At 42.9% G+C, this 14,378-nt stretch overlaps 1 protein-coding gene and 1 long non-coding RNA gene across 7 annotated transcripts in view; one reads left to right on the top strand and one right to left on the bottom strand.

Annotated features, from left to right (window-relative positions):
- HECW1 (HECT, C2 and WW domain containing E3 ubiquitin protein ligase 1) overlaps nucleotides 1–14,378 on the bottom strand; it is a 172,902-nt gene that overhangs the window by 42,221 nt on the left and 116,303 nt on the right. For all 6 annotated transcript variants that reach the window (XM_017894935.1, XM_017894936.1, XM_017894938.1 and 3 more), the window contains one exon: nucleotides 13,463–13,615. In XM_017894935.1, coding sequence (XP_017750424.1) covers nucleotides 13,463–13,615 — 153 coding nt within the window. The remainder of the gene's footprint in view (nucleotides 1–13,462; nucleotides 13,616–14,378) is intronic.
- LOC108544022 (uncharacterized) lies at nucleotides 76–13,857 on the top strand. The gene is made up of 3 exons (XR_001889722.1): nucleotides 76–328; nucleotides 10,447–11,598; nucleotides 12,333–13,857. It is a non-coding gene; the product is annotated as an uncharacterized LOC108544022 (long non-coding RNA).

Raw genomic sequence — 14,378 nt, 5'->3', positions numbered from 1 at the left:
GCTGCAGGCCTGCTTGGAGGGTGAGGTGGTTGTTGTGGGGCAGGTGAGAGCACACCAGGGCCATAGCTAACCTCTAGCCTTCATAAAGAGCCCACGGCAACTCTGTGGGAATCCTTCCAGCAGCCCGCTTATGGCTGGAGACAGAGCTGTGGCTTCTGTCTAAGCTTTTCCCTCTGACTCAGTCCAGGAGGCCACTGTCTTGGGAAACAAATGATAACAGCATCTGGGAGATTCTCTCTAGATGGACTAGCAGGGAATCAGGACATGAACTCAGTGGACTGACTGCACCGAGACTCACCTGGTCATTACTTGAAGGTCATTACTTAAAGTAAGTTCTTCAGTTGCCAACATTTGAAAACTAAAGCGTGTGGCTCAATTATGCTGGTCCAATAACCAGAGAGGTCTAATATATGAGTGTCTTAGTTCATTCCTGTGGCTATCACAAAATACCATGGCTTGAGTAATTTATAAATAATAGAAATTCATTTCTCACAGCTCTGAAGGCTGAGAAATCCAAGATCAAGGTGCCAAAAGATTCAGGGTCTGGTAAGGCCTTGTTCTCTGCTTCTAAGATGGACACCTAGATGTATCCTCAAATGGCAGAACGGGAACAGCAAAAGGGACTAGGCCACTCTCTTCAACCTCTTTTATAGGGGGACTGATCCCATTCACAAAGGTGGAGCCCTCATGACTTAATCACTTTCCCAAAGGCCTCATTACTTTTTGTTGTTGTTTGTTTATGAGATGGAGTTTTGCTCTTGTTGCCCAGGCTGGAGTGCAATGCAATTAGGCTCACTGCAACCTCTGCCTCCCAGGTTCAAGTGATTCTCCTGCCTCAGCCTTCCCGAGTAGCTGGGATTACAGGCATGTGCCACCATGCCTGGCTAATTTTTCTATTTTTAGTAGAGATGGGGTTTCACCATGTTGGTCAGACTGGTCTCAAACTCCTGACCTCAGGTGATCCACCTGCCTCGGCCTCCCAAAGTGCTGGGATTACAGGCATGAGTTTCCTTGCCCAGCCAAGGCCTCATTTCTTAATACCATCACCTTGGGGGTTAAGTTCCAACCTATGAATTTTGGAAAAACACATACATTCCAACTGCAGCAATGACATATTCCAAGGTTGAAAATGTTTTCCTAAAGCTCTAGGCCTACAGAAATACTTTTTATCCTGCAAAAAAATTTTGCTTAACCTTTTCTTTTTCCAGTCTTCCATCACGAAAACAGTGGTTCTCAACAGAGTGGTTTTGCCTTCTAGGAGAATTATGGCAATGTCTGGAAACATTTTCGGTTGTGACAGCTGGGGGTGGCCGTGGTGGTGCTACTGTACCTAGTGGGCAAACTCACTCTCTCAAGGCCTTTTATAAGGGCCTTACTCCCATTCATGAGGACTCTGCTCTCATCATTTAATCACTTCTTAAGGGCCCCACCTCTTAATATCATCACATCGGTGATTAAGTTTCAACATATGAATTCTGGGGGATGCGTCATTCAAACCACAGCAGGCACTCTTATGTCCTTTTGGTGAACTAGGAGGCTGAGACTCAGATAAGTCAAGAAAGCTGCCCAGGGTCTACTGAGAGTTGGAGCAGGCATGAAACCTGGGTTTGCCTTTTGCTGTGTGGCACCTGCCTCAGGACCTGAAGGGTGCTGCCTCCATGCCAGAAACCACGCTGGCTGCAGAGGGCAAACCCGAACAATAAGATGCTGCCCTGATCCAGTTTCGAAGCTAACACAAAGTGGCCAGGGAGGGATGCAAGGAGAGACGCAGACAGTAGATTAGAGCAGTGCTTTCTCAAGCTATTTTGCACGGAAGCATAGAGATGGGGAGGAGGAAGAGCCTGAGGGGCTCAGTGGACCAGTCACCCCTCCTCCTTGCCAGAGCCTGGCTCCAATTCCATCTGTTCTAGATTGGAGAACAAGGTTCCAGCTAAAAGGGTTTGGAAATCTTTGTTTTTTAAAAGAATTCAAGAGAAGATGAACATATTTGTCTTGAGAAGGTTCAGGAAATCATGAAGAAATCATGCAGTATTTTAAGTGGATTTTCAGGGTGGGAAATTTGCGCCCACGTAAATGAGAGAAGAGGAACAGAAGAAACAATCGAGCACATATGGGCAGCGGAGCAAAGCCTAAGGAAGCGTGGGGAGGGCAGAGGAGGAGCTGCTGGGAAGAGGCAGATGGTGTCTCAAGGCAGGTGGTCTTGTGCTTTGGCTGTCCTGAGAATGCGAGGAGTCCAGACTCCATTTTGTAGACAGTGGGGAATTAGTAAAGAGGTCTGTGCTGAGTAAAGGGGGGAGAAATGGCAAAGAGAGATAAAGAAGGGAAGAGACCAAGGGTAGGGCGAGCATAGTCATACCACGTACATGAGGCATTTACAATATGCCAGGAGCTCACGTGTAGAACAGTTTGGAGAATCCAGCATCAAGTCCTTAGGTGCTAAGAATTGTGCATTGATGAATGCATATCTAAGATATTTGTTTTCCACTAATAATTAAGCTAGACATTTATACCAAATGGCATCTTGGCTGTAAGAGATTTATTTATTTTTTACACACAGATGTAATTTTTATATAGATTTTGGCTTCTCCTGGCATGGCTAGCTGGCTCCTGTCACCTCGGCTCATCTCCTGTGACACATATTGATAATCTAAAATGTGCCCTTCCATTTTTAAAATCTGAATCATATAATCACATACTAATATATTTATATTTACGTATCTCTAGCTACATACACACAGGCTTGGGGTTAGTATTTTTCAATTTTTGAATTGCATTCTTCATGCTTTTCTGCTTTTCTTCTCTCAACAATATCTTGAGGAAATCTCTCTCCATCACCTGGAAGCTTCTAATTCAGTCTTTTTTATGCTCCATATGACTGTGCAGTGTGGATCTGCTGTAATACATGTAAACATTCCCCTGCCGATGGACATTTGCATTGCTTCTAGGTTTGTGTCTTTACGAACACTGCTGAAATAAACACACCAGTGTGTTTTGTGCAGCAGTCCAGCATAGCTTTTACAAGTCTGCACTCAGCCAGCCACAGTGGCTCACACCTGTCATCCCAGCACTTTGGGAGGCCAAGGCCGGCCGATCATGAGGTCAGGAGTTTGAGACCAACCTGGCCAAAATAGTGAAACTCCGTCTCTACTAAAAATACAAAAATTAGCCAAGTGTGGTAGGGGGCACCTGTAGTCCCAGCTACTCAGGAGGCCGAGGCAGAAGAATCGCTTGAACCCGGGAGGTGGAGGTTGCAGTGAGCCAAGATTGCGCCATTGCACTCTAGCCTGGTGACAGAGCAAGATTCTGTTACAAAAGAAAAAAAAGAAAAAAAGGAAAATTCTGCAGTCTAGAGTTAGACTGCATGTGATTGCTCCTCACCTCTGCCACTTACTAGCTCTTATACTGGGCAAGTTTAAGCCTCTATGGGTATCAGTTTCCTCATTTGTAAAATAGAGGATTATAACAGCTTATGTAATTCATGTAGAGCCTTTGCAAAAATACCTGGCCCATAATAAGGGCTCAATAAATATTACCTGTTATTATAAAAGTACTGGATATTAGTGCTTTTGTTTCTATGAGATAACTTTATGGGCTAAAGGGTATATGGGTTTTTAAAATTTTAGTTTATATTGTGGGTTGGATTCCCCTCAAAAGGCTGTAAAATTGCTTCATGCATGTTTCTACCAACAATGTATGAAAGCATCTTTTTACTCATGTCCCCTCCAAAGATAAATAACTCTTTAATTTTGGCAATTTGATCGTTATAAAATGATATCTCATTGTTACCTTAGTTTTCATTTCCTTCACCATTGGAAAAGTTCAAATTTTTTAATGGGTTTATCAATCATTTGAATTTGTTCTTCTCTGAACAGCTTTTTCTTATTCTTTGCCAATTTTCCCAGGGTTGTATCTCCTCTTTTTTTCAAGTTGTAAGAGCTCTTTGAAATGTGTATTACAGATTTTCAACCTCTGATTTTCTTGAGTCGCAAAGATTAATTTTCAAGATCAAAGCTTGTCTTTTGACCTTGTTTATGGTATTTTTGTCATGAAAGTATTTTAATTTTTATATATTCAGATACATCTTTCTTTTTTTTTTGAGACAGAGTCTCACTCTGTTGCCCAGGCTGGGGTGCAGTGGCACAATCCCGGCCCACTGCAACCTTAGCCACCCGGGTTCAAGCAATTCTCCTGCCTCAGCCTCCCGAGTAGCTGGGATTACAGGTATGTGTCACTAGGCCTGGTTAATTTTTGTATTTTTTAGTAGAGATGGGGTTTCACCATGTTGGCCAGGATGGTCTCAAACTCCTGACCTCAAGCGATCCACCCGCCTTGGCCTCCTAAAGTGCTGGGATTACAGGCGTGAGCCACTGTGCTCGGCCTTTCTTTTCTTTTATAGATTCTAGTTGTTGATTAAAAAGATTGATTGTCTCTAAAAAGGTCTCTACCACTCAAGGTTTCTTGAGTTCATTTTATGTTCTCAATAATTTTTATGTTCTAGCATATGCATAAATTCATGTAGATTTTCCTGAAGAAATTTCATTCCTTTTTTTCCATGTGTTTTCAAAGTTGAGAGGAATCTAACATAATTTTCTTTTGGTTGCATACCCAGTTACAGTATGGGCATCATTAACTAAATAGTTCATTCTTTTCCTACTGAAAGTTTCTCACATGTTCTAAAGAAAGCTGGGTTCAGACATAGGACAGGCAGAGTCCTAACCAATCCCGCACATTCTATGGTGACTTCTCATCTAATATTTGCTCCACATCTTCTTTGAGAATTGATAGGGAGGCTACTGAGATTCAGCCAGAGATGGGGTCAGCAAAGCTCTTGTAGATGTTCATGAAAGAACCCAGGAACTGTTGTTAGGGGTAGGGCTGGCACTGGGGCTTACCTGATCTTAAACTCAGATCAAAAGTCCACACTGAGCTCTTCTGTCAGGAGGGCCCTGGGAGGTTGAAGGGCCATGAGACACCCAGTGGGATCTCATAATGTTGTGGTTTCTACCTACTAATTCAAGACTCTGCAGATGTAGCAAAGGATATTTAAAGTGTGTTATCCAGGACTTCTTAAGTTCCATAAAACTCTACAATTACACTTAATACTCACTTACCCACTTGGCCAAACTCTAAACATGCACAAAAGAGCTTCCCTCCTCCCCAACTTCCCCTTGCTAAAGACCTGAAAACAGAAGATTTTTACCACCCAGGGAGTATCTGCTTGGGAAGGGAGAGAGGTCGGGGCTGGGGCAGAAGGAGGCAGGGGAGTCTGTTTATCCTGCAGTTAGCAAAGGGCCTTGGGATCCTCTTGGAAATCTCGGTTTGAGAAGTGGTAGAATGTCTGATTGTGACACCTGTAAGGTTAGATTCGTCACCACCACAGACATAAAGGAGGACACAGACATTTTGGTGGCTGCAGAGAAACTGATTAACAGCCTCAAATCTGAAATCTGGCTCTGAAAATCCTTCTCACACTGACAATTATGTAAAGAGTGACTCATAACGTAGTCATTTCTTAAAATGATACGTGTTAGCACAGGCATAGGCCACATAACCACGTTTCAGTTAATGACAGACCACACATACAGCAGTGGTCTCAAAAGATTATAATGGAGCTGCCCTACACCGGTGTACCATTTCTTATCTTCTATACAATGATTTTACTGTACCTTTTTTATGTTTAGCTACGTTGAGATACACAAATACTTGCTGTTGTGTTACAGTTGCTTAAGGTATTCAGTATAGTAACATGTTGTGCAGGTTTGTTGCCCAGGAGCAATAGGCTATACCGTAGAGCATAGGTGTGCGGTAGGCTCTGCCATCTAGGTTTGCGTAATTCCACTCTATGATGTTCACATAATGATAAAATTGCTTAGTGATGCATTTCTCAGAAGTCTCCCTGTCGTTAACTGACACATGACTGTACTTAAGACGAACAAAATGTGTCTGAGGCTCTGGTATTCTTCCTAGAAATAGAGAAGGAACTCACCTATTTCAATCGTTCAGACTTAGGGCATCTTAGATCTGCTCCGGGAAAAGTGACATTCAGAATAATTGGGACAGAAAGAATTTCCAGTGGTGATTTCAGAGAAAATAGTTGGTAGGAGCTTAAATGACACTCAACAATGAGTGAAAAGCCCCAAATTTATTTTTTTTTTACTGTTTTATTTATTTTATTTTAGTTCAAATATTCTGAACTAAAAATTGAAATGAGATAAAAATTCTCATTAACCAAGAAGTTTTACCTGAGAAGCATTCCATCCATCCATCCTTCCATTCAACCATCCATCTATCTGTCCAGCCTCTCTTCTTCCCTCCCTCCTTTCTTTTTTTCCTTCCTTCCTTCCACACATATTTACTGAGTGCCAAGTTTGTGACTAGGAAAGCTACAGGCAAGACTCTGGTCTCACTGGGCTTACATTTTCGGGAAGAAATGACAACAAATTATAAACATATTAATACTTTATACAGTGATAAATTCAGCCAATATATTAAAGTAAGATGTTAAGTTGGAAAATTATAAATGGATGCACTATTTAAAATTGAGTGCTCAGGAAAGACCCTTAGAGAAGGGAATGTTTGAACTTAAATGTGAATCTTTCCTATATAAACATAATAGTTTGAAACTATATGCAGTTGCAATATTCATGCATTGTATTAGACATAAAAATAAATTTAGATCTTTCACAATTCATTTACAGTTTTGTTTTTTTATGCCTCCATTCAAAATATATGAGCATTTTAACTTGGTAGTTTCTTATATATAATTTTGTAGCAAGTAAGTGAAGAGTTTCCAATGACACGAAGTTTTGGTAAATATTAAAAATGCTGAAATAACGTATCTCACAGCATCTGGGAGTGTGCTACTATAATCTCGCTAATTCAGTTTATAAAGAAGTATCATTTAAAATAGAGGGTACTACATAAAGAAGGAATGGTGAGTTGATTTTTAAAAAGGTGTCTTTGCACTGATAAGTATTTGGTAGGATTTTAGGTGATCACTAGTGTCATTTCAAGCCATTTAGCTTGTCATATACTTAACCTCCCACCATTTATAATCTGTCACCAAGTTTTGTTCATTCATTTGTTCATGCTGCTTCTGAAAAATCTTTCCATTTCTACTGCTTCTTCCCTATTTTGATTCTTTAATCTCTCTTCCAACAACTATTTCAATAGCCTCTTAAATGACTCCCCTATTGCCCACTACAGTTCATTTTCCACTTGTAACCAGAGTTGACTTTCTGAGTTTAATACAGACCTGATTAGGCTCTTCCTTTACTAACAACATGCCTGGCTCCCTGTCATTATCATCGTCATGACAAAACCCAAATGCCCGGGAATGCCATCAAATGCTTTTCCCTGCCCAACACCAGGATGCCTTTCCAGCCTCTTTCTGTCTTCTGAGGCCACACCAAACTGACATCTGCTGTGAACGCTGGGCCCTCCATCGAGAACTCCCCACTCCTCTTCTCTGCCAGCCAATTATTCTCATTCATGTTTCCAAAGTTCCTTGTACCTCATTATTACAATATGGTGTGATAAGCACTATAATAGAGGTACGCACAGCGGTGGTCACATTGTATTTTAATTTGACCGAATACATATCTGACTTTGCCTTTGAATGGGGGCTGATCCTGATGCTAGAGCCATGATACCTGGGTTCCTATTCCTGCCTGGTCCTCGACTATGGCCTTGTTTATGTCTGTGCCTCATTTTCCTCATCTGTAAAAGTAGGATAACTCAGTATCTGGGTTATAATATTGTTATAACAACATTATATCTGGGTTATAATATTGTTAGACAGTGCCTGGTATATTTAGCAGATTCTCAATGGATCTTTCATTATTTAGCTTAATTATTAAATTCTGTATCCCTAAAGATATAAAATCAGGATACAATAAATATGAAGAGGATAAAAAAAGCATATAAGTGCCTCATCAATATGCAAATGACATCATCATAATCAAAGAATGAAGATATGAAATGTGGAATAGGCCAGGCACGTTGGCTCACGCCTGTAATCCCAGCACTTTGGGAGGCTGAGGAGGGTGGATCACCTGAGGTCAGGAGTTCGAGACCAGCCTGGCTAACATGGTGAAACCCTGTCTTTACTAAAAATACAAAATTAGCTGGGCGTGGTGGCATGTGCCTGTAATCCCAGCTACCTGGGAGGCTGAGGCAGGAGAACCCAGGAGATGGAGGTTGCAGTGAGCCGAGATTTTGCCATTGCACTCAGCCTGGGAGACAAGAGCGAAACTCCATCTCAAAAAAAAAAAAAAAAGAAATTTGGAATAGTATTCATCGACTTCTGTCATCAAAGACACATACAACAGACACACACTGTTCTGTAAATTATAAGATTTCTGGTGGATGGGTTGAATGTCCTGAAATGTATAGGCTCTTGTGGTAATTTTCCATTCCCTGCTCTCCCGTCCTCCACTAATTTCCCATCTTTTTCTGCCCTGCTCTGTGACCTAGGGACTGGCCACTGTGGGTTGCAGTATCTGGAGAGCCTCTGTCCTCTGGTTTATGGTTGGGTTTGGCCGTTGGGACTGGAGGGTGGGAGAAGAGTGTTGATTGAGAGGGTTATTTCCCAGCTTTGACCTGCTGTGGCCAGGTCTGGCAGGGACTGTGTCCATGAGTGACCACAGGGTCCATGGCTGGTCCCTTATAGGCTCCAGCTTTGAAAGAGCTCTTCTGATTCTATCTCCTCTCTCTCCTTGGCCTGAATATTATCACTGCTGACTTTGACAGGGTCCTTTCAGTTTGGAAGTCAGTCGTACAAATAAGTAATGAAACAGCAATTGCAGAAAGTCTCTTTAGGCCAAAGGCAACATGACAAAACAAAACAAAAAACAAAAAACCTGACCAAAAACAAAAAACAAAAAAACAAAACCCACAAACAGTTTTTTTTTCCAGCTTATTCAACGTGTGTAACACAGAATTTTCACTATATTTATTCATATTGGTATGTCTCAACACTGGACTAGGAACTGGGTGGAATCCTGATGCCCTGCTAGGGCTTTTGATTAAGCTGGCTCTATTCCAAGGGATACAAAGCCCACACACAGGAAGCAGGAAGCCCAGAATGTCAAGTACCTACTCTCAAAGGGGAGCTTTCAGAGGAAGGACACAGTGTCAGGGGTTTCTCCATTGATGTCTTTGGGCATTGCCTCACCCGGAAGTGGTTGCTGCAGGAGCACGTGCAGTGTGAGAAGGAGGAGGCCTTCCTTCAGGAACAAGCAGCATTCACGCATCGTGGAGAGCAGATTCCCAGAGTGTAAAGCTCTTAAGGGACATGTGCATTTATTGCTGACTTTGCAAGGGCTTTAAAACCACAGACAATACAGAAAAGCGTGAACTTTGAGCAATTAATTGCACATGGCAGGAAGGAGCACTCTATTAATCTTAACCCTGGTAGAAGGAAGAGACTGGTGTGACTTGTGGAATAATATTCATTTATGCACCCAGTGGTCGGGGGAGCTGTTCTGAACACCACAAAGTGCCAGGCATTGTGCTAGAGTAAAATAAGACAAAAGTGTCTCTGCTCTGATAGAGTTTACTTTTTAGAGGGAACTCAGAAAATGTGTAAGAGGATGGGACACAGAAGAAGGTCAGTGAAGGGTAAAGAAGCAGAATAACAACAACAACAAAAGATAAAATTGATCACTGCAAAGATGCTGCCTCCAGCCACAGCTGAGTACCCTGTCAATCCTGAGTGATGTTTAATCCTTTGAAGCCTTATAATGGATTTTTGCTAGGCATTAAAAAGTATAATCATGTAAGAGCAGCTGTATTAAAACATTCATATAAACTCTACATTAGTTTCTCTAACTCTACATTTGGTTTCTCAGTCATTCCTCTATAGCGAGCCAATCGGTATTAAATGTGTGTATGTTAAGTGGTAATAATTCTTCCAGTTAAGGGAAAACTCCAGTCCTTTCACTATTTCACTAGCCTACAAGCAACTGACTTTTAAATTCATCTAATTTTTATGAATGATTATGATAACATATAAAATTATGCTTGGTAGTACAAAATAGATCCATTTAGCTCATCAGCATTTTATACATTTATAAATTTTATAAAAGATGAATACCAATTACACAGCATTTTCTGATATGCCTTACTAGAGAATAAAATTTCTATTTTTGGAAAAAACCAACAACAACTTTTGAAGCTGACCTGTGTTTGCCATGTTTATTTCGGGTCTGTGGTTATGCTTATCTCTGATTCCAGAGTGAAGGGAGGTGGGCAGGGCGTGGGTGTCCATGAAGGCACCTCTGTCCTCCCTGCAGGCCAAATCCGCCCTGGCTTGTCCTGTGTCTAGGGACAATGTCCTGCTTTACAAAGTCAAGGCTGTGCCCATAAAAAGCCTTATAATCTTTTGGTTTCTCCGTTTGCTCATGAGTGATGCACAGGCCCTGATGATTGTCATCCTCTTCACAGCCTCCATGAATCTCCTGATGAACTCCCTCAGAAGGTGGAAGGAGCACCTGACACTGATCCAAGATCAGCAGCAGCCACGCCCACCCTGTGGGCGGTTAAGAGACAGCCAGTGAGTGGCATTAGCCGTGGGCAATCAGATTTGAGGACTCAGGATTCTGGTTTCCTGAGTGTCCTGGACCTGCGGGCTGCAGGAATGACAGCGACAGTTCTTCAGGCAGGTGCCACAGCACCCATACACTGCCAGCATTTTGTGCAAAATACCCAAAGCCACATCACCAGATCTGGGCTCTCCTAGCCACCCTTTGCTAAAATGCTGGCGAAAGAGCTTAACGAGCCAAGCAAGGGCACAAGATAGGTGAAACCTGCATGTTTTGTTTGTTAAACTATTTGCCTCATGGCACAAGATGGCTTACTGTATGAAAATAAACAAAAGGAATAACTGCGGCATCATGGTTTTGTTAAGATGTCCCAAAGCTGATCAGGGCTTCCTGTTAAAATCTAAGTAAGACTCTTCTTAGGTGGCTTACATTCAGTCACCTGTGGCTCTGTGCAAAGAAAACCAGTTTCCCTTGCTCAGGAATTTGAAGCCACTGATTAGAGAGGAAAAGTGTGACTCCACCTGGAGGGTCATGATACAATCTGCTCTCTGACCCTGTGGAGGTGCAGGGGCTTGTTCTGCATGCCAGGCTGAGGACTCTCTGGAATGAGGCATTCAGCGTTGAAGCTTTAAATCAGAAGGGAGTTCCCTGCCAATTTCATCACAAGTCAGCAGCATCCAAAGAGTGGCGCTGAAGAAAATCTCATCACCGTGGGTTCAGTTTTGATTGCTAGTTGGCTCAGAAAACTACCTGCAATTGTGTTTCCAGGATGCATCACAAATACTCTCCACATGAGTGAGACCATCAGCGGATGAAACTCAGCATGCTTAGTGCGGGGCCAAGTCCTCTAGCAAAGGACACAGTGGTTAACCTGCATTTTGAGGGCAGGCACTGCCAAGCCCTCATCAGGGATCCATCCAGAGAACTTTGGTAATTCGTGCAAAATCCCTGTATCACACAGTTTCCTTCCTTAATGTGATAAAGTGTATCGAAAACATCTATGGAGCCTCTTCAGCCCTGCAATGCATGGATGAGCAGAAGGCCACAAAGCCAGGTTGATTGCAGGGACGGGGCAGCAGGCGAGGCATGGTCACTGTGGAAAGCGACAGAGGCCACTCTTAACAGGCAGTCCAGCCAAGTGGGGGCCACAGTATCTTCTCTGCTTCCCATCAGGCCTTCACCTGTGGCCTTATTTTGTGGCTGCACTGAAACATGCTTGACACCAAGGTTTTCTTCAAATGTCGGTTTCCATTCATCCCACCGTGGTGCTTGTCCCTGTTGTCCTATGCCACTGTCCCCTCTTTTTGTAAGATTCACAGACTCCATTCCCCACTCCCTGACCCCCTACCTTGGACAGAGCGAGATATTTTTCCCTCGTGATTGAATACAATTCTCAGGCTTATCTATGCATCTCAGGCAAACACATGCCCACATGTATAGATGTGAATAAGTGAGCATTGAAGCTATTATACTGTGATGGTTGGTTGGCTCATGTGTTCCTCACACTAGTCTCTTTGAGGCATGAGACCTTGCTCATTTTATGTTTGTATCCTCCCCAGCACATACTATGTGCTTGATTTATAATTGTTAAATTAGCGAAGGTATTTCTGACACTACCTAGCATAGTCTTATATGGTAAGATATTTGATGAAAATATTTCTCTGTTGATTGCTGATTCCAATTCACGACCTCTAAGACACCATCTTAAATTTCATGCTCACAAACTAAGAGCTAGCTGAGGGATTGTATTAGGTATAATCTGTGTGTGTGTATATTCCTGTGTTACAGGTCATAGCACTCTCTACCATCAGAATGGAGCCTGCCTGAATGTGAGCTCAGTGAGAGGCAGATTCCATTCTTGGGCCCTTCCACGGTGACTTGCCTGCTCTGCTCCATCAACCACTTATTCACAAGTTCTGGGACGACAAAGGGCACGTTTTGTTTCATCTTGTACAAAACCCTCGATGTGCAGTCACTCACTCTACCTCAGCTCAAGAACTTCAGGGGTTGGGAGTGCATTTGGAGAGAAGGCATGTGCAATAGCTGGAAGCCTGAGCACAGGTGGGTTACACTGATGCTTTATAGCCAAACTATAGAACTGGGGTTCTAAGGCCGGCAGGCTCAGGTGTTACCCCAGTGGCTCCCTTCAACAGCAGCATAGATAAGCCATGTCAGAAGAACCCACATTAGCCATCTCCAGGACTCCTTTCCCTCTCAACAGCAGGAGCTCCTGCAGTCAGAGCAGCGGTAATTTTCAAATCAGGCATGTGGTGATGCAGCAGGAAAGTGCCTGCATCCCAGGTGTCCCAGCAGCATTCTGGAGACCTCTAATACCCACATCTGCACCACAAAACTGCACAGCATTGATTGATACCAATCTTCCTACACATATCAGTAAGTGGTAATAGAATGCCTCAACAGCAGACAACCCAGGAACCTAAGACATACTGGATTTTCAAGTCAGAAGAATGCTTATAGATCATCTGATCCAATAGCCATATCTTACAGTAAGATGCGGAAGCCAGTGTCCACAGTGCTAAAGACATTGGTCCAAGGTCAAAGAATTTCAAACCCATAAATACCTCCAAGAAGCCTCCACTGGGACCTTATGATTTTAGTAACATTATCAACATTCATGACCTATGTCTACTGATCTTAGTGTCTTCTCAGTAGGCAATTAATTATTCTTTCTCACATCAATTTGCAGTTGATATATTATCAGCATCCTTGGTAAATTCATCTTGTGTTCTGGGTGAAGACTAACAGAGTCTTCCTTCTTGGGCTGTGTCATTCACGCTCATCCCTCATAACATCTGGCCACTGCTGTAAACACAGTGGCCTTTGAGAAATGCTTCTGAATTCTGACTAAGAAAGAGGAGAACTTTCAAACACAAGAAAGTGAACATTATAGAGCTTACCACTCAAGATGGTTTTCTACAAATGCGGACATGGGGCTGATCTGCACCGTGTAAGTATCATTTGCCGAGTACTCAAAGAGTCCATAGTAAGGGTTGAAGAGCTCCTGAGACAGAAGGAAGAAGAACTCCCGCGAGGGGCCACTGTAGTCCAGGCTGCAAAGAAAGCAGAGGTCCAGGAAGCTCATTCGGTGCCCAGAGGTGAGGGGACCTGTTTGCACCCAAATTCTAGTGTGCCCTTTCAGAGTTGGGTGCTGGGGAAAGCAGAGAGCAGCCTCTGCTCTTTGGAGTGAATCTCAGTGGAAGTATCAATCCTCATCAAGAAAATGAGGATGCAGTAATTGGTTTGGAGATGTTTCTTAACCAGATGTCCATGAATAAACTCTCATGGCAGCTTTCCTTAGTGTTTTCTTTTGATCATCTAACACCTCAGAGCTAAAACACACAGCCAGCCCATTGAACACAAGGCCTTTGTCGCGGGACACATAAAAGAATTTTCTGCAACAGTGAGTGTGTGCATGGGTGTGTGTGTGCACGTGGGCTTGTCCTTCATGGTTGAGGTGGTTTCCCATGAAATCACTGAAATGATATGAAAAGTTTGGCATGAAGTTGTATACATGCACTTTAAGAGAAAGAGTTTTTTAAATTAGATACTCAGAAGCGCACAACACCTAAAAAGGAAAGATCCAGTGCCCTGGGACTGTATTTTTGGCTTATCCTTTGACCATGTGATCTCAGACTCTTGTGTATGTCAATAATCTTAGGTTTTTGAAGAACATGGCATTTTTTGAAGCCTTGGCAATACCTGAAAAGAAGGACCTCCTGGGAGGCAATCGCCTTGGGGTGAAGGCTGACAGCTACCCTGCTCCTTCCTGAGAAAAATCACCCTGATCCTGAGGCTCTGGCCCACCCACGCTTA

This window comes from Rhinopithecus bieti, unplaced genomic scaffold (assembly GCF_001698545.2).
Source record: "Rhinopithecus bieti isolate Rb0 unplaced genomic scaffold, ASM169854v2 scaffold_26424, whole genome shotgun sequence".
Classification (NCBI taxonomy): domain Eukaryota; kingdom Metazoa; phylum Chordata; class Mammalia; order Primates; family Cercopithecidae; genus Rhinopithecus; species Rhinopithecus bieti.
This window is presented reverse-complemented; position numbering and strand designations above follow the sequence as displayed.